The 18,611-nt window shown below is 41.2% G+C and overlaps 1 protein-coding gene across 1 annotated transcript; it reads left to right on the forward strand.

Annotated features, from left to right (window-relative positions):
* Window positions 1-4,876: 4,876 nt before the first annotated feature.
* Window positions 4,877-17,725, forward strand: MSRB1 (methionine sulfoxide reductase B1). The gene is made up of 4 exons (XM_021006875.2): window positions 4,877-5,054; window positions 12,104-12,252; window positions 12,938-13,052; window positions 15,921-17,725. Exons 1-4 carry the CDS (start codon window positions 5,003-5,005, stop codon window positions 15,950-15,952), a joined length of 348 nt encoding a protein of 115 aa, XP_020862534.1. The 5' UTR covers window positions 4,877-5,002; the 3' UTR covers window positions 15,953-17,725.
* The last annotated feature ends 886 nt before the right edge of the window (window positions 17,726-18,611 follow it).

Genomic DNA, 18,611 nt, shown 5'->3' on the forward strand with positions numbered 1-18,611 from the left:
CAGTGTCTCATCAGTCTGTTCCCTTATATTGTGAACTTATGGAGCCAGATATTTTAGACATAAGAAAAAAACACAACAGGAAATACAACACTGGGATGGCCTCTGGGTATGTAACATAAACGGGAGGTGCTTGAGGTTATTCTAATGTTTTGTGGCCAGAGACAAAGAGACCAAGAGATAGACACACAGAAAGACAGAGACACATAGACAGAGATAGACAGAGAGTCACCATTCTTCACAAAAAAGATGACAGAAATACTAGAGACCAGTGAGAGAAGACATGAAGGAATGGATAACCTTTGAGCACTTTTACTTGCTGAGGGATTCTCAAGTAGTGACATGAAGAAAGACTACATTCCCTGCGGGTGATACTGGTGGCTAGCAGATGGCTAGGAGATGAGAGCTAACTGCTTTAATAGCTAAAGGTAGTTAACTTCCCCTGCAATATTGATAGTGGGGGAAACGTGGAGCAACTTTCTATGAAGGCCTTTGGTCGTTCTTGTTGAAAACAAAGCACAGAAGATTAGGTGAGGGTAGCTGGGATATCAGATCTTGTCAGACCAGCTACAAAGGCACTGAAGTTCTAAAATTATATTTTCTTTTACATTTTATATTGTAGTCAAGATTCCATTTATCTACAAGTGACTGAATAACTCGTGGGATTGGGGAAAAGATTAACCACTTATGGTAATAGGGCTAAAACTATTGGACAAATCATGAATTATTGTTAGGAATTAAATAACTCCTTAGACCAAATGGGGTAGAATCAAAAAAGGAAGAGCTGAAAAGATGCTGGGGCCCAGGAAGTTTTGTCTACAGAGGCACAATTGCATTTCAAATTTGATGTCCTACAGAAATCTTAAACTCACCATGTCCAGAATGAACTCATTATATTTCCCCCTGAAAACTACCCCCTTGTTATCTTTCCTATTACTATCCAGAGAACCATCACTCATTTGCCTAACCACCCAGGCTTAGAAGCTAGGTAATTATTCTCAGCTCCTCTCTTTCTCACCCTGAGGGTCTTCCCCTTTGATTTTTTTTATTAAAGAGGCTATCCCTTGGCTCACTTCTTACACAGTCCTAATCACTGAATGGGTTTTGCTTCGGTCAAAGTGGGAACTGGGAAAGACCTTAGCTTCAAAGGCCAAGGTCTCCCACTGCATCCTGGGCCATCTCCAACTGTCCTGATCTATATCTGGTCACTGGACCCAGATGGCTCTGGAAGAGAAAATGAGGCTGGTGACTTTGCACAGCACTCCCTCCCTCAAATCCAATTTGCCTGCATGTCATGGCATCTTCTTCCTGATGTCAGGGTCTCCTTCGAGAAGGACAAACCAGATAACCAGAACCTCTTACACTCTCTCACTACCCCTCCCCCCCAACATCCAATCTGTAGCCAAGGCCTATCGATTTTATCTTCATAACATCCCTTGTATATTTCCTCCTCTTCTTTGGCACTGCCATCATCCTGGTGACAAACTACACAAGCTGCGTAGCAGGTGGGTTTAAATAGAGTAAAGGTACATACACGGCCTATTTCAAGATGCTACTCAGGGTGCAATCTCAGCATCTACCACCAGATGGCACCCAACCCTAAATTACCTGCCAGAGTCCCTTTGAAGATAGCCTGTCAGCTTGCAAATTTTCTTTTGATAATAGATAAAGCCCAGTTTCGGACTCAACTGATTTAGGCTTTTTAGTTGTTCGGTTGTTTTTCTGTCATGTCCAACTCTTCATGACCCTATTTGGGGTTTTCTTGGTAAAGATACTGGAGTGGTTTGCCATTTCCTTCTAACAAGCCCATTTTACAGATCAGGGTTAAGTGACATAAGTATGATGTGAGAACAAAAAAAAAGCATCAATAAAAACTAAAAAACAAAACAATAAAAGAAGTCAAGAGAGGAGAAGGTATCCAGAAAGAATATCCAGGGTCAAAAACTGTAGAGGAGGCAAGTAGGATGAGGTGAGGAAAAAGCACTAGGGATATTCTGTCTCCTTTTCTCTCTTACTATCTCTTCAATCTCCTCATTTCAGAACTCTTTCTCATCTTTCTGCTCCTTCCCCTTTTGGAACCATAAATCTTGATAAATCAACTCTGCCATTGTTCCTGGATGGGGTGTTTCAATTTTTTCCCCTATGTCTCCCCATTTACTTCCCTAGAGGTTGTCTAAGAAAAAAAAAATCAACTCTCTACTGTGTTTGGCACCAGGTTGCTGGAAACAATTTTATTTAAGATCAGTTTAATTCCAAATCATTTCTAATTTACAGAACTGTCCAAAATGGAAGAGTTTCCCTATTTAGGGAATTTTGAGAATGGAGTGAATGACGCTATGCCTTCTGACTTGTCTCTTTGCCCCTAAGACAATTTTAGGTAACGTTTATGGGAATCTTGAGCAAGGAAAAGATCATAATATGTTAAATACAATTTGGGGTTAACATTTCCAGAATAGTCACTATGTTCCTCTCAGGACTATTCCCTCAGATACTGAAAAGGGTTTCTTCCCTAAAATCATTATCTTACCTTGAATGCAAAAAAAGGACATTACTTTGAGGTAGGTTGGGGTAGCCATCACTTCTCCTGGGTGGGGAGGCAATGACTATAATTAGACCAATAGGGTCTATTAGATTCAGTCAACAAGCTTTTACATACTTACTCCACTAAATCCTGGGAAACAAAAAGACAGTCCTTGACCTTGGGGAGCTTATATTCTAATGGGAGTTCTAATATATAAGACTTACATCCTAATACATAAAAGCAAATAGGTGGGGAGGAAGGGTATCCCTCAGGGGCAAGGTTTAGAAAGTCAGGAAAGTCAGGAGTGCAGGCAAGGGAGAAATGAAGACATGGTTGGCCTGGGTGTCTTTAAAAGGGAGGTTCTGGACCCAGCTAAAAAGAGGAAAAAGCCTGTGGGAGGAGGAGTGTGAGAAATCCAGTGGTGATTTCCAGAGTTGAATTTCAATCTATTCACCTAATGAACAGTCTTTTTGTCCTCAGCCTATCACCTATCTTTCCAAGGGACTTTCTCCAGGCATCTGGAAAGGCTGCAGAGGAAAATTTTATTTCTTAATATTTCTAGAGAAATTAAAATATAACTTCCACATAATTTTCCTGACTAAAGCGCTCCTCCTTGGTCACCACTGTGCTTGTTTCTGCATTAAAATGTAAGCTTTCTGAGGGTGGTGACTGTCTTTGCCTTTATATTTACATCCTCAACTCTGAGCAGAGCTCTTAGCACATAGTAAGTGATTAATAAATACTTTTTCATTCATTCATTGATGAATTCATTCATGTGTGTGTCCTACATCTAAAGTTCTCCCTTCCAGAGGGCCATCTGCCAGGGAGTTTAGTCTGAATTAGCTAAAGTTAATGTTTCCTAAGGGCCAGAAGCTCCTAGCTCTTGGGCCTTGTTATTGAGAGGAAGAATGCTTAGTGATTTAAGGAACAATCACTCTGGGGGGTGATTTTTGGGATGAGCAGTGAAGGGGTAGCTGTAGCCCTGGGTTGGGATTCTACTTCTGACTCTACCAGATAGATACCTTGGACAAATAACTTTATCTCTCATGTTGATGGAGAGGGTAAGGGTTGGACAGAATAATCTCTGAGGTCTCTTCTAATTCAGCAGTCGATGAAATAAGACAAAGTCTACCAGTGTGTGCCTTCAAGACCCTTTCCTCCCATCCTATTTTCCACCTAGGGTCCCACCTAGTCCATCAGAACTCCTGTTGGAGTAAACTACAATCCAGGGACACTAGCTATTCCTGGTCAGGTCCATGAGCCCTGGAAGCCACTCTGTCTTCATCTGAACGCTTCCTACTGATTTTACTTCCCTAACATTTCTCACAGATATGCCCCTTTCTCTCCTTTGACACTGCCACCATCTTGGTGCAGGCCCTCCTCACCTCACACCTGGACTATTGCAATAGCCTGCTGGTGGCTCTGCCTGCTTCGAATCTCTCCTCACTCCAGTCCATCCACCACTCAGCTGTCAAAATGATCTTCCTAAAGTACAGGTCTGACCATATCAGCCCAACGCAATGTCACCTCCAGGATCAAAGATAATATCCTCTGGCATTCAAAATCCTTGCTAACCTGCCCCTTCCCAGTCTTCTGACACCTTAGACACCCCTATGGACCCTTTGATCCAGTGACACTGACTTCTGAAGTCCCGTGGACAAACCATTGTCTGCACTGTCCCCACTCCTTGCATTTTCACCGGCTGCTCCCTGAGCCCGGGATCCTTTCCCTCCTCATCTGTGCCTCCAGGCTTCCCTCAAGTCTGATCCAAAATTCCTTTCCAGAGACCTCTCAAATCTAGTGCCTTCCCTCTATTATTTCCAAACCAAGTATCTATCTTGTTTGTCCACAGTTGCTTGCTACTTGTCTCCCCCATTAGGCTGTGAACTCTTTGAGAGCAAGGACTGTCTTTTACCTTTTTTCATATGCTCAGCGTTTAGTTAGCTTAGTGCCCAGCACACAGCAGGCGCTTAATATAATACACGTTTATTGACTGACTGACTGACTGACTGACTGATTATCATTGACTCGCTAAAGGATGGGGGGGAGGGAAAGAACGAGGGAGGAAGTCTCCCCTTCCCCCAGATCCCAGGGATCGGGACTGAGGAACACTTGAGTGGGTGCTGGGGTGGAGGTAGCGGGGAGGGGAGGGTCACTGGAGTACGCAAGGCCAGTAATAAGTGTCGGGTCGGGTAGGAAGCTGACTGGAGCCGAGGGAAGGCCGGCTGTAGGCGTGGCAAGCTAAAGAGCGCTGCTCCCCCGCAGAGCGAGCCAGACGGCATTTTGGGGGCAGGGCTAGCTGAAGCTTCTGGGGATACGGCGCGAGCGCAGCCTGGGGCGGGGCTTACTGAGTCGCCTCTCTCCCGGCCTCCTCGCGGCAGGGGGCGGGGCTTGCGGTGAGACCCGGACGAGCGGAGAGGCGAGCGGCGAGCGGCGAGCGGCGAGTACGCTTGGGGATCCCGAGGCGCTGTTGGGGTTGCCGCCATGTCTTTCTGCTCTTTTGGCGGAGAGGTTTTCCAGAACCACTTTGAGCCAGGTAACTGGCTTCGGGGCCCCAGGCCTGCTGGGAACGAGGAGAAGCCCCTCCCCCGGGAGGGAGGTGGGCGAGACGGAGCGTCTAATCAGTCTGGGGGGGGGCGTGTGTGAGGGTCAGCTTGCTTTGAGCTTGAAAGTCTGGAAATAGGCTTTGGAGTCCTACCCAGACCCGGGCCCTGCGGCTCCGGTCAGGTCGCCTCACTTTCCTCCTCTGTAAAATAGAGCTAATAATACTTTCAGGACAGTTGAGAGGAAGCTCTTTGCAAACCATAGAAGTCCTGTTATGGAATTACTACGTGAGGATGTGTGGAAAGACGGGAAATCTCATCAAGGGTTTTTTTTTTCCTACTGGAAAGGGCTTTTATTGAAACATAAAATGCAAACAAAAAAACCCCTTTCATACTCAGAGGAAACAATTACCTTAAAAGTATTTCTAAATAAAAGTTTTAAAAACTTAATGTTTGCAGCCAGGAATCAGTTTTAAAACATTGTAGGTAAAAAGAACTATTTAGCAATACTAGCTTCTTTAAAAAAAAAGACTTTTCTTTTACTGGGAACAAAATTTTTTAACTTAACTTTTTGTTTGAAGTTGTTTTAATTAATTGAAAAAGGATCATAGAAACTTTTGAGGTTCAACCCCCTTATTTTACTAATGATGTCAAGTGGTATGTCCATGGTTACAGAGCTAGTAAATTTTCAGAAATGAGATTTGAACCCAGGTCTTCCTGACTCAAAGTCCAGCGAAAGAAAGGAAGGAAGAAAGAGAAAGAAAGAAAAGTGCACTTAACGTTACTCATTTTAAAGCAATTTTACCTATGGTATATCTGTGGCTTAGGATATAGTGATCCTTTTGCTCCTTAAGCTTTTCCACTGGCTTTTAACTAGAATTCCTAGATCCCTGTCAATGAGAAAGAAGCAAGGTATGTGTCCGCTAAAGGCTTTCCCTATTGATGGAGGGGTACTGAGGCTTCATTTCTTTTTTTTCTTCTTCTTTTTTTTTGTATGTGTGTGTGAGGCAGTTGGGATCTAAGTGAACTTGCCCAGACCACACAGCTAGTAAGTGTCAAGTGTCTGAGGCCAGATTTGAACTCAGGTCCTCCTGACTCCAAGGCCAGAGCTCTATTTACTGTGCTACCTAGCTGTCCCTGAGGCTTCATTTCTAACGTTGTAGGAAGTGTTAGAGGGCTCCAGGGTATATGTTATTGAGAAAGGCTGACACTCTGTAGAATGAATTTGAGTCTGTATTAACAAGGAGTCTATGCAGTGTTTTACTCCTTGCCCCGAAGAACTTTTGGGTTTGTTTTCCTGATATCATCCTAAGCACTGCTATCTTGAAATATTGAAGAAAATGTTCATTCATGGCAGCTAGGTGTCGCAGTGGATAGAGTGCTGGGCCTGGAGTCCTTCCTGCCTTCAAATCTGGCCAGACACTTCCCAGTTGTGTGATTCTGGGCAAGTCATTTGACTCTGTTTGCCTCAATTTCTTCATCTGTAAAATGAGCCAGAGAAGGAAATGGCAAACCACTCCATTATCTTTGCCAAGAAAACCCCAAAAGGGGTCACAGAGAGTTGGACGTGACTTGAAACCACCAAACAATAGCAAAAGGGCAGCCTGAATGCTTCTTTGCCCCTTGCCAGATTTTGGCCGGTCTCAAATCAAGTCAATGAGGATTTATTAAATGACTTTTATGGTTCCAGGCAGGGTGTTAAACTTTGGGGATACAAAGAAAGGCAAAAAACCAGCCCCTGCTCTCAAGGAGCTCAGTCTAGTAGGGGAGACATGCAAATAACAGTGTACAAACAAGATATATTATAGGGGGCAAATTGGAAATAATCACAGAAAGAAGGCCTGAATGAAGCCTTGCATGCTCTTGAATGTTCGATCTCTGTGCTAGCACCATAGGGCTCGATCTCTCTCTCTCCTCTCTCTCTCTCTCTCTCTCTCTCTCTCTCTCTCTCTCTCTCTCTCTCCCTCTCCCTCCCTCCCTCCCCCCCCCTCCCTCCCTGTCTCTCCCTCCTCCTTCTCCCTTTCCCTCTCTCTCCCTCCCTCCCCACTTCCCTCCCCCCTCCCTCTTCTCCCTCTCTAGTTTTATAAATTTAGACTTGAAAAGGATCTCAGGCCATAACAATCATAAACTTAGAATGGGAAAGAATCTTAAAGACCATCAAGTCCGATGGCTTTCTGTCCCCTCCCCCATGGAGATTAAGTGACTTGCCCACAGTTACATACACATACATACACAGCTAATAAATGTTTGAGGCAGGATTTGAACTTGAGTCCTCCTGACTCCAGGGCTGGTGCTCTATCCACTGCTCCACTTAGCTGCCCCCAGTATCTTTTTACAGATAGGGAAATTGTGGCTCTGAGAGGTTAGGGGATGTGGCCAAGATCACACTGATAGTAAGTAGCAGATCTAGTATTAAAACCCAGGTTCACTTTCATTTTTATTTTACATTGGAATATATCTTGTTTTCTTATTCATGAAGTGTCAATATTTAGCAAGAGTCTTATAAAGAGATCCTATGAAGCCTATTATATCATAAAGTCAGTTTTATATTATCTGTTGTTGAATTATTCCTCTTGTATGATGGATTTCTGGAGAGCTTTGTGAACTCTTCCTGGGCACTAAGTTGTTATCCTTTTTGGTGGGGTTAGGGTTTCTTTGTTTTCACTCCCCAGTACATTTTTAGGCAGGTGGGAAGCTCACCCTGTTCACTTGAATTCAGCAAGCGTGCCATGTCCAAGACTAGAGGTTTCATTCAAGGTTCAGAAGAAGGCAATTATGGCTGAATATTCTTGCCTCTCCTCCCCTTTGTGGGACTAAATCGTATAATCACAGACTCTCAAAATGTCCTGGGCTTAGTAGTTATTTAGTCCAACTTCTTTCTTTGTTTTATAGATGAGGAAATTAAAGCTCAGAGAAGGGAAATTAGTTAGCCAAGGCTGTGGTTTCCTTGTATGTTTAAAGACCCAGTATTATTAAACTGTAATAAGTTCATTTTGGACAGACGCTTCTGGGAACACCTGAACATGTGGGGTTTAGTTTTTGGGGCCTTGGTTTCTTCATCTGTGGTTATCAGAAGGCTAGATTTAAGGTCAGAAAGACCTATGTTGAAATTAGCCACTGATAACTTATAGTCAAGTCATTTGACCCTCTGAATCTCTTTCCATCTTTGTAAAATGGAGATGATAATATCTTTAGTATCTACCTCACAGGATTTTATTTTTTTGGTCTGGATCTGTGATTTTATGAGGACATTGGAAAGGATTAGATCATTGAACAGCCATTGTTAAGCACCTAGAATATTCAAAGCAAGTGTTAGATGAGATTGCCTTCTCCCCTTCCCCCCGAAAAAGATATGCTTATTATTATGGTTTATCCTACACTACAGTTATTGTATAGTACTAAATATTTCTATTGCAACAGATATTTGTGTTATAACACAGATATTCAGTACTATACAATAACTCTAGTTTAGGATAGACTACATAGACTTAGTACCTGTATAACCTTATAACACAAATATTCAGTACTCTAAAATAACTCGTGTAGGATAAACTACATAGACTTAGTAACTTTATAACCTTGTGTTATAACACACATATTTAGTACTATACAATATGCATATACAATAATAACGCATTTATGTAGTGCTTTCAGGTTTAAAAACACTTCCTTAATAACCCTGTGAGATAGGTAATATAAGCCTCCTTTTTGCAGATAATGGAATCTCACATCAGAGAGATTAAGGATTTCCCAGGCTCATACAATTATTTAGTATAGGAGCTGGACCTGGATAAGCATTAAGTACCTACTCTGTGCTTGATACTGGGGATACAAAGACAAAACTGAAGTCCTTGACCTCAAGGAGCTCCTATTTTTTTTTAAAAGTGACTCTCTTTTGTTTTTACATCCCTTTAATTTGCAGTTATATTCCTTCACTTCTTCTTCGTCCTCTCTCCAGCCAGCCATGTCTTATAACAAAGAATTTAAAAGCACTTCAGCAAAACTCACCAGCATGTCATCGAGTGTGATGGTGCTGGAACATCTCACATCTGTGTAGGTCCTTCACCTCTGTAAAGGGAAGGAGGTGCATTTTCTTGTCTCTTTTCTGGGGCTGGGGAGTTTACATTTTATTGTCAGGAAACAACACATGTAAGCATATAAGTAAATGAAGGTAATTTCTATGGGGAGGACATAGATATGTAATAATTGACATTTGTCCAGCACTAATATGCTTACACAGCAGCAGTCCTGGGAGGTGAGTATTACAAAATGCTCTGAGAGGTCAAAGGGAAGATATCTCGCTTCTGACCAAGGGGGATCAAGAAAGAGTTTGTGGAGGGCTTAATGTTTGAGCTGGGTCTTGAAGGATGGGTAGGAGTTCAGAAAGCAAAAGATGGGAGTCTGGGTTTGAGGAAAGACACAAAGATGGAAATGCCAGGGGTCAGTTGTTCAAGGGAGAGGGCACTTAGCCTTGGTTTGGGCTGTGGTGTAATTCATGGGCAGGTGAGAGTAGGGTCACATGTATTTGGTTGACTGGGGCATTTCATAATTAACTTGATGACATTACAAGGAGATGAACCTTTGGGATTTCAGTTGTACCTCCTGGTGGACCCCTCATCCCTTAACACCTTGTTACGTATATAGAAGGGAGGGTTTTGGGGAAAAGATAATGAGTTCAGTTCTGGACATATTGAGTTTTAATATTTACAAAGGACATCTAATTGGAAATGTCTAAAAGACAGTTGGGATGCAAAGCTACTTCCCTACAGTCCCACTCACCATCCCAGTAACTTTCTGGTTCAGTGTCCTCCTTCACCACTGTTCCTCTCTATGTCTTATAATGTAAGTTCCTTGAAAATAGGAGACTATCTTTGTCTTTCTTTTGTGTCTCCAATCATTAGCACAGTGCTTGGAATATAGTAAGCACTTAACAAATGCTCGTTCATTCATTCTTAGTAAATACCTTTTAAATTTCAGATTCCAGTGTAGTATAGTGAAAGGACTTTTTTCTTTGGAGTCAGAGCACCAGAATTTAAATCCTACCCTTTTCACTTATTGCTTAGTACCCGTATAACCTTGGGCAAGGCACTCTCGTTAGGTCACAGTTTTATTTGTGAAATGAGGGGTATGGACTAGATAGGCTCTGAGGTCCTTTCCAGTTGGGAATGTATGACGTTTATACTAAAGTAGCACTTTACTCGGAGGGTCAGAGAGACAGATGTTTAATGCTTAAATGAGCTGGTGTGATGGTGTTATTGAAATCTGGAGCTGAAACCCAACAGCTAAGGGAGCTGAGTGGAATGAATTAGGATGAGTGATCCTGGCATGTAACCCTGATAAGTGTGCCCCTTCCCTCCTTTGGGGGATCCACCTAGCATACCTTCCATCCAGCTGGGTTGGATTTGGACTACCAGGTGTCCAACAAAAGGCAGATACGGTGATCTCTTTCTAGCTGGAATTTTAAGTATACTTAGATTGTCTAGCCTTTAATTTGGTAATAAAAAAGACAAAGTTTCACATTAAGTTTATATTTTATATTGCTTATTTTTATATGTGGAGTGTAGACTTTTTGATGGTTTACTTTTGTCCTTTTCATTTGACAATCAACTTAAAATCATCTTCCTTTCCTTTCTGTTTACCTTCCCTGCTATCCTTTAATTTCTCTTGTGTCTAGTGAGCAAAGGTTGGGACAATAGCAAATTTCCCTGCTTTAGAGGGAATCAGCCTGGCATAGTGAGGAAGCCTTGACTTAGAGTCTTTGCTCAGACCCTAACTGTGTGACTTCAGGCACAACCACTTAATCTCTCTAGGCCTCAGTATCATCACGTGTCAAACTGGGATAAGAAGTACTGTTCTGCCTCCTTTGAAAAGTTGTGAGGAACAAATCAGATCATAAAATACTGTCTAGTTAATTCAGTGAGCTGCTGTTATTGGAGATTAGAAGCATGGCCAGATGTTTGTGGAGTTCAGTCATCAGTGCCAGTACCTCCTGGAAAGGGTAGAGGGTACAGGAAATTGAAAGCTATTATAAAAAGTACTTTAGAAAGTGAAAGATAAAATCTGGAACATAGTCATAACAAAATCAGTAGGTGAAACCTGGATGGTTTGAGTTCTCTCATTAGAAGCCTTTGTAGCCAAGTTGAACTATTTTCCTTCTCCAGTGGATGGCACAACAAACCACAGATTAGGAATTCCGAATTAGACTGTCTCTGTGAAACGGAACACGAACAATTCTCTCCTGATGCTGCATTTCATAGTGCATAAGCATAGTAACACTAATAGTAGCAAAGTCATATAGGGCTGCATAAAGCCTTCCATTCTATCTAGTGTTCCTGCATTTTAAACTTTCTTAATGAAAAACTGGAAATTACTAGGTGCCTAACCCTTGACCTTGATAGCACAGGATCAGTTTGACAGGAACCGGTGTGTGCCTCTTCCACCATCTCTGGCTGCTTCCCCTTCTTTTCTTTTCTTTCTTTCTTTCTTTCTTTCTTTCTTTTTCTTTCTTTCTTTCTTTCTTTCTTTCTTTTTTGTTTTTTTAAAGGAGATGTTGAAGGGCCTTTGGGGTCAGTTGCTGTATCCCTAATGCTCTTCAATACATTTTTAGCTTTAATCATTCCTATTATCTATCTGTTGTTTCATTCCCAGTGGACAGAGTGCTCAACATAAGAGTCAGGAAGACTTGGGTTCTAATTTCACCTCTGGTAGTTACTAGCCATGTTATCCTGGACAAGTCACTTAACCTGTCTGTGTATCCATTTCCTCATCTGTAAAGTGAAGGGATTGGACTCCATGGTCTTTAAGGTTCCTTCCAGTTCTAAATTTATGAGCCTATGACCTGAGAACCAATGCAAACTGGCTGTCTTATTGTTGAGACACCATTTTGGATATCAGTGTTAAAGTGAAATCATTCCCCCCTCTTTCTTCAGAGTAGTCCCTAGTTAGAGGATTTGAACACAGATTACTTTTATAACCAATGTGAAAGGGAACTTACTAAGTATAAAGTTAGGAAACTGATAGTTTCTATGTTTTATTCAATTAGGTATCTACATCTGTGCCAAGTGTGGCTATGAGCTCTTTTCTAGTCGATCAAAGTATCAGCATTCTTCTCCGTGGCCAGCCTTCACTGAGACAATACATGCTGACAGTGTGTCGAAGCGTCCAGAGTTTGGCAGGCCACAAGCCTTAAAGGTAAGGGGAAAGCATATTAGGATAATTAACAAATTCAGTAATTGTGCTTTCTTAGGCATTAGGAGTTGTTTGCCCGAGAATTGATATTATGTAAGATTAGTTTGAGACTGGTATGAAATGTAAATCTTATAAAATTCAGATGTGAAATGATTTTTTTTTTACCATTTGAAGCAACCCTAAAAAGAACTTTTATGAAATAGATACCTTTTGTTTTTATATCATATTCATTTCTGAATACCTCCTTCCCTACTAAGCCATTTTTTTTGTGCCAAGGAAAAGGAAGGAGAAAAAGATCAGCAAAATCCGTGTAATCTGACAGTTATGCAATATTCTATACCCATAGTCCCCACTTGTTCAGTAAAGGGAGTGAGGTATACTTTGTCAGCTCTTCTCTGAGATCAAAATAGCTTCATTGTATTGTCCTTTCCATTTTGATTCTTGTAGTCATTGTAAATTATGGACTCTTTTCTTTAGAACAACCAGAAATCAAGGTAGAACAGTTAGCTTTGGGAAAAGAAGTAAAAACAAATAATCCATGATTTGTTGGCTGGGAATTAAAGCAGGAGTGAGTGTGTGTGTGTGGGGGTGTGTATGTGTGTGTATGTGTGCATGTATTTTCTTAATCAACTTTAGCTCTAGGATGTCCTTTTGAAATCTCATGTTCCTTCCTTTGTTTAACTTACAGGTATCCTGTGGCAAGTGTGGCAATGGCCTGGGTCATGAGTTTATTGATGATGGACCAAAAAAGGGCCAGTCCCGCTTCTGAATATTCAGTAGTTCACTGAAGTTCATTCCAAAAGGTGAGCTCTCTCAGGTGTGATGGTGCTTTCTAACAAAGTAATTTCTAAGTGAATTTACTTTTGGTTTTCAGGAGTGATCACATGTTACGTTGCTAAATTTAATTAAAATCGTAGGTTATTAGAGCTGGAGAGGACCTTAGAGACCATCCAGTCAAACCACTTCATTTTATAGATGGGGAAACTAAGACCTAGTGAGGCAAGGGACTCTAAGACTCACACAGTATGTGGAGCTGGCTGCAGAGCCTGGTCTTCTAACTTCGTCCAGTTCTCATTGAGAATCGTTCCTTCCGACTGAGCAATGGCCAGCGCCCCGAAGAAGTGCCTGTGAGGGAAAACTGTTTCTCCAGGGTGCTTGTGAGCCTTCAAGAAAGGGCATTCGCCTCTCTACGGCAGCAGTTTTGTTACTGTGTATTTTACAGAATTTATGTGTGGTGCCCTCTTGACATTTGTTACTTGCTTTGCCCGGCACCATCGACATAGATGTTGACCATAAGGATATATTATGTTGCCAAATATGCCCTGTGGCCTCATTTGTTCTCTTACCCTCCCTTGGTTCCTTTTAGGAAACACATCACTTGCCATAAGCATGATTGCAGGATGGAGGAGGTGTCTCTGACTGTCCATTTCTTTTATTTTTTCTAATTAGCAAGCATTTATTTCCTTTGCCTTCCACTAGTAAAAAGAAAGGAAAAAGAAAACTCTTGTAACAAAGATGTTTTGTCAGTCGAGACATTCTTTCCCACATTGGCCCTGTCCAGTGTAAATCTATCTCATTCTGCATTTTAGGTCCCGTCACCTCTTTCCATCAGGAGAGGGTGGCAAGCGTCATCTTCAGGCCTCTGGAATTGTGGTTTGTTGTTGCCTTGGCCAAAGGTCTAAAGTCTCACCAAACATTTCAGAAGGTGTCAATAACTGGAACTTCAAGTCTTTATCAAGCACGTACTATATGCAAGGCACAGATTATATAAACAAAAATGCAGCCATCTTTGCTTTTAAGGAGCTTGGATTCTCCTGGACAGGAACCAGCGTGTATCCAGAGAAGTATTTACAAAGTCATTTCAAGAAGGAGATAGTGCTAACACCTGGGGAAGAGGCCTCTCCTTGGTTTTATTGAATGTCCCCTTTTTTCACCCCACTCCAGGCCTTGAGTGCCACTCATTTGTCTTTTTCTCCTGTTGTTCCAAAGAAGACAGACTTTAGTATCTTACCCCTGCTGCACATTAAGGAGACTGGATCAGAGGCATACACTTTTTTTTAATCTGTACCTGTGATTTAATTGATTTAGGCACTTCCTACCAATTAGGAAATTCCTACCATTACAGATCAATAGCTCTTCTGTAATTTATGTTCTTAGAAAGTTGCTCAGGGAGCTTAGAGGTTAAGTGACTTGTCCAGGATCACACAACCAGTATGGATCAGAGGTAGGGAAAGGTGAGGCAATTGGGGTTAAGTGAATTGCCCAGGGTCACACAGCTAGTAAGTGTCAAGTGTCTGAGGCTGGATTTGAACTCAGGTCCTCCTGACTCCAAGGGCAGAGCTCTATCCACTTTGCCTCCTAGCTACCCTGGGATGAATATTTTTTAAGCTTCTACTGTGTGCCAGCCACTGTGTTAAATGATTCGTAAACATTATCTCCTATATATTTTCTCTCTGATTTCGGGGTTCGCTCTCTGTCTGTTATACCATGCTATCTTTCTCCACACCTGTCTGCCTTCACAAAAATGATTTTAATCTTACATAGTTGTGTGTGTCTCATTGTGTATATATGTATTATGTATATTTTTCTTTTTGCTTACTTCTCTCACTGTGCTCTATGGTGGCTAGACCACCTTCCCCAATTATATACATACATATAAGTAAATGTATGTATATATGTATGTATGTGAATTTTTATGCCCCCATCCAAAGGTGGCATTGAATGTAGAAATTTGTTTTGTCTGTTTGAAACAGATCATGTTAGGGTAGATCATGTAGAATCAGGAGACCTGGGTTCCAGTCTTAGACACTTATCTTTTTAAGGACTTGATATTTCATAACATCTCAGGTCCTCAATTTCCTCTACCTAGAGAATTGTTATGAGTATTGAATGATATAATATATGTAAAGTGCTTTGCAAATTTGAAAGCTCTGTATAAATTTGAAACCTTGTTCATTTTCTGAGGATCACTGGACAAATGTAAAAAATTTTAAATCATAGAGACTGTTACCTTGCCAAAACTTTTAAATGCTCATGGTCCAAAATATTTGAGCTATTTGGTTTAGAAATCCAGACGTCAAGGGTGGGTTCCTACTGACTTGATAATCCTTAAATAAAGGAAAGACGTTTCGTATATGTGATTTGGATAAGTCACTTTCCTTCTCCTGGCCCTGGTTTCCTCTTGTAAAATGAGGAAGAGGTTGACTGACCCAGGTGGCCTCAAAGGTTCCTTCAAGCTCTCTCTGTCTATATCAGAACCAGCCAGAAACTCCAGCAGTCTGGGTCACCACAATCTAAGTGTTGGGAGTGACAAGGTCTTACTCACATAAAGCCAAGAGCTGATTAGGTCTGTAGCCTGTTTTGTTCTGTAGGTGAAACATGAAGACTTAGAGGGATCTTGGGTTCCTGCTTGTGAAAAGAGCCTGCTGACTGACTAATCACAGGACTGGGAGCTTCCCACTCTGTGAGATCTATGTCTATGTCACAGCCAGAACTCAGTCAATGTAAATGAGTCTCGAGTGTATATGGGGACTCCTGGGAGTTTTCTAATCCAGATGATATCAGATGAATAGAAACAACCTCATTTTAGTGGGAAGGCCTTCTCAGAATGTGTTCATAGTTCAGTATGGACAAAATTTAAGCTGTTACTTTTCTTTTTTTCTTTTTCTCAGACAATGAAACTTCAGCTCCAAAGGGAAAGTAATTGGGCAGTAGATACTGCCCAATACTGGTTATGGACACATTTCAACCACCAATTTACTTTGTAGTCATCGATTGGAAGTGGAGTTCATAAAAGTTCAGACCAGTGGACCAAAAGGCCACTGATGAAATTACAACGGCTTTGAGATCAGAAGATCCTAGATGGAGAGCTGGAGGGGATCTTTGGTGCCATCTTGTCCAACTCCTTCCTTACCGATGAGTTAAGGGAAGGCCAGAGAAGTCAACTGAACTGAAGAAGACCGGACAAGTGATGATAGAGAGGGGATTTAAACCCAGATCCTCTGAGTTCAAGTGCAGCCTGTTTCCCAAGGTTCTGGGCCGCTTTTCCTCGTTTCCTTTAGGTAGGTTCTGTCTAGAAAAGGGCCAATATTTAGAGAATGGGCAGAGTAAATAAAAACTCAGTGATGAACAAACCACCTATTGCATCAAGTTTGTAGAATTGAATTAGAATTTGGTTGTTTGTTTTGTTTCTTTAGTGAGAGTGTAAATTCCAAATACATAAAACTTAGATTTTCTTAAACTTTTGGCCATAAGGAGATAGAATTCTTAGTGTGAGCCAGCCATTCATTTCTTGTTTAATCTCATCATATTTTTAATCAGCATGCCCTCTCCCCTCCTGAGGTTCCAAATGATGATCTTCTGAACTCCATGTGGTCTAGTTTTGAAAGAGAATTTGATTGACTTTAAGTAGCATAAACCAGATTTCCACAAAGCTTTAGTAAGGAATGCAAATCCTGAAAATTTTATCCTGTTATTTTGGTTTGGGGTCACAGTATGAATTACCGTGGTTAAACCCCTCCAGGATGGCCGTGGTGATGAAAGTTAGTGACCAGGCCAGAAAACAGGACAGATTTTTTTTAATCTTGATTTGCACGCAATAGATTTTAAAGATAGATTTTTAAATATTTCACTGCAACTTGTGTTTCTTGGGCTTATGAAACATAGTTGGTCAGTTACCTCTGAATGTGGAAAGGGCTACTTCCTTTACTACATTTAAGCATTTTGTCCTTTTTTTGGCTTGGTACCACCCTCATTTTAATGATCAATTTTCCTTTCTCTGGCAGAGAGGGTAAAAGCCTCATGGATTTTTTTTTTGTCTTGTCAATTTCCATAGATGAATTGAAGAGAAGGCCCTTCACAATTTATAGTTCCCAAGACATACTGTGTTTCTTGTCAGTGTTAGTGACCCAAGAATGCCAAGTCCCTCCGTTGCTGATAAGAATGGCATGTTATAGTCCTGTTGACACAAACAATGTAAAGTTCTTAGAAATGAACTGTCATAAATGTTAGAGACTGGTTCATTTTCAGCAAGGAAGATATCCATCATTATGGCTCCCATGTACTTCATAGATTCTCCTGTATACTTGTCACTTTTTTGCAATAAAGAGATGACACTGAGCTATATGTGTTATCTTTCAAAGATATTTTATCATTTTGTTATCCTGGTAAAAAGAAGCAGCCTGAAAGAAGAGTCTCTGATTTGGACACAGAAAGATTGGTTCCAAATTCATCTCTGACATTTACTAGCTGTGTGCCTATAGGCAATTCACTTAACCTCTCTGAGGTTCAGGCAACTCTCTAAGCCTCATCTTGCTAAGTTAAGCACAGCTGCTGTGAGAGTTCCATACCCATAAAATCACAGCTCCTTGAAGTATCTCTGTTTTTCTTTGTCTATGTGGCAATGATTGGACGAAAAAAATTCATGTCATTGTTTGAAAAAACCATCACGTAGAATAAAAGTATGCATCATTTTGAACCTACTTTGTCCTTTATTTAATGTTGGAAGAATTGTCATATACCTGTTCCTTTTTATAACCTCTTTTTTATGCTCAAGCACTGATTTTATGCATAGTTAGAGCAGCTGTTAGAGTCTTAAGACATCAGGAGTCAGTTCTTGGCTGTTTCATTGACTCACTGTGCAACCTTGAGCAAGAAGACACTTAACCTTTCTGCATCTCTGTTTCTCCATCTGTGGAGTCTGACCCATCTCACTATGTGGTGTAATTAGCTGTTTGTAAAGAGCAGAGAGATAGGGAAGGAAAAGGAGGGGAGTACAATTTAGCTGCTGATTCTATGCATTAGCTGGAGATGGAGCCAGGCTGTTATTGCTGAATCAGTAATGGCTTTGTCCTGAAGAACTCCTGTGTTTCCATAACAAAAAGTGTTTGAACTTTAACCTGGGTTGTTATTGGTTTCTTGGTTATGTAATGGGGATTGTGTTGGCAGTAGTGATGGTAGCAGGGGATTGGGGAATGGTGGATGCCCAAGGAAAGGGAAAGTTAATATACATTTAAAGCAATATTAGGAAAGCAAAAATATATAAAGGGAATTTCTGTAGCCTGTTCCTAATTCAGTTATCTTAGGACTTCCTTAGGATACCTCCAGCATCTGAGATTTCACTGGTGTGGGTACTGTGCAAACTATAACATGCTTTTTACAAACCATAACATAATATATCATTATCCACTGAAGGGGCCTTCTTTCCAAGCCTTTCTATCGTGGCCGGGACCTGTGCTTGCATTTCACTGGCATAGCCTTGGAGATTCGAGGGCCAGCTAGTGGAGTCTTTAGTGGAGATATCCTAAATCTATCAGCTGAAAATTATCAAGCTTCTCCAAAAGTCCTCTATGAAAGTTTTTTAA

The sequence above is a fragment of the Phascolarctos cinereus genome, unplaced genomic scaffold, assembly GCF_003287225.1.
Source record: "Phascolarctos cinereus isolate Bilbo 61053 unplaced genomic scaffold, phaCin_HiC Scaffold_4;HRSCAF=312, whole genome shotgun sequence".
Lineage (NCBI taxonomy): Eukaryota > Metazoa > Chordata > Mammalia > Diprotodontia > Phascolarctidae > Phascolarctos > Phascolarctos cinereus.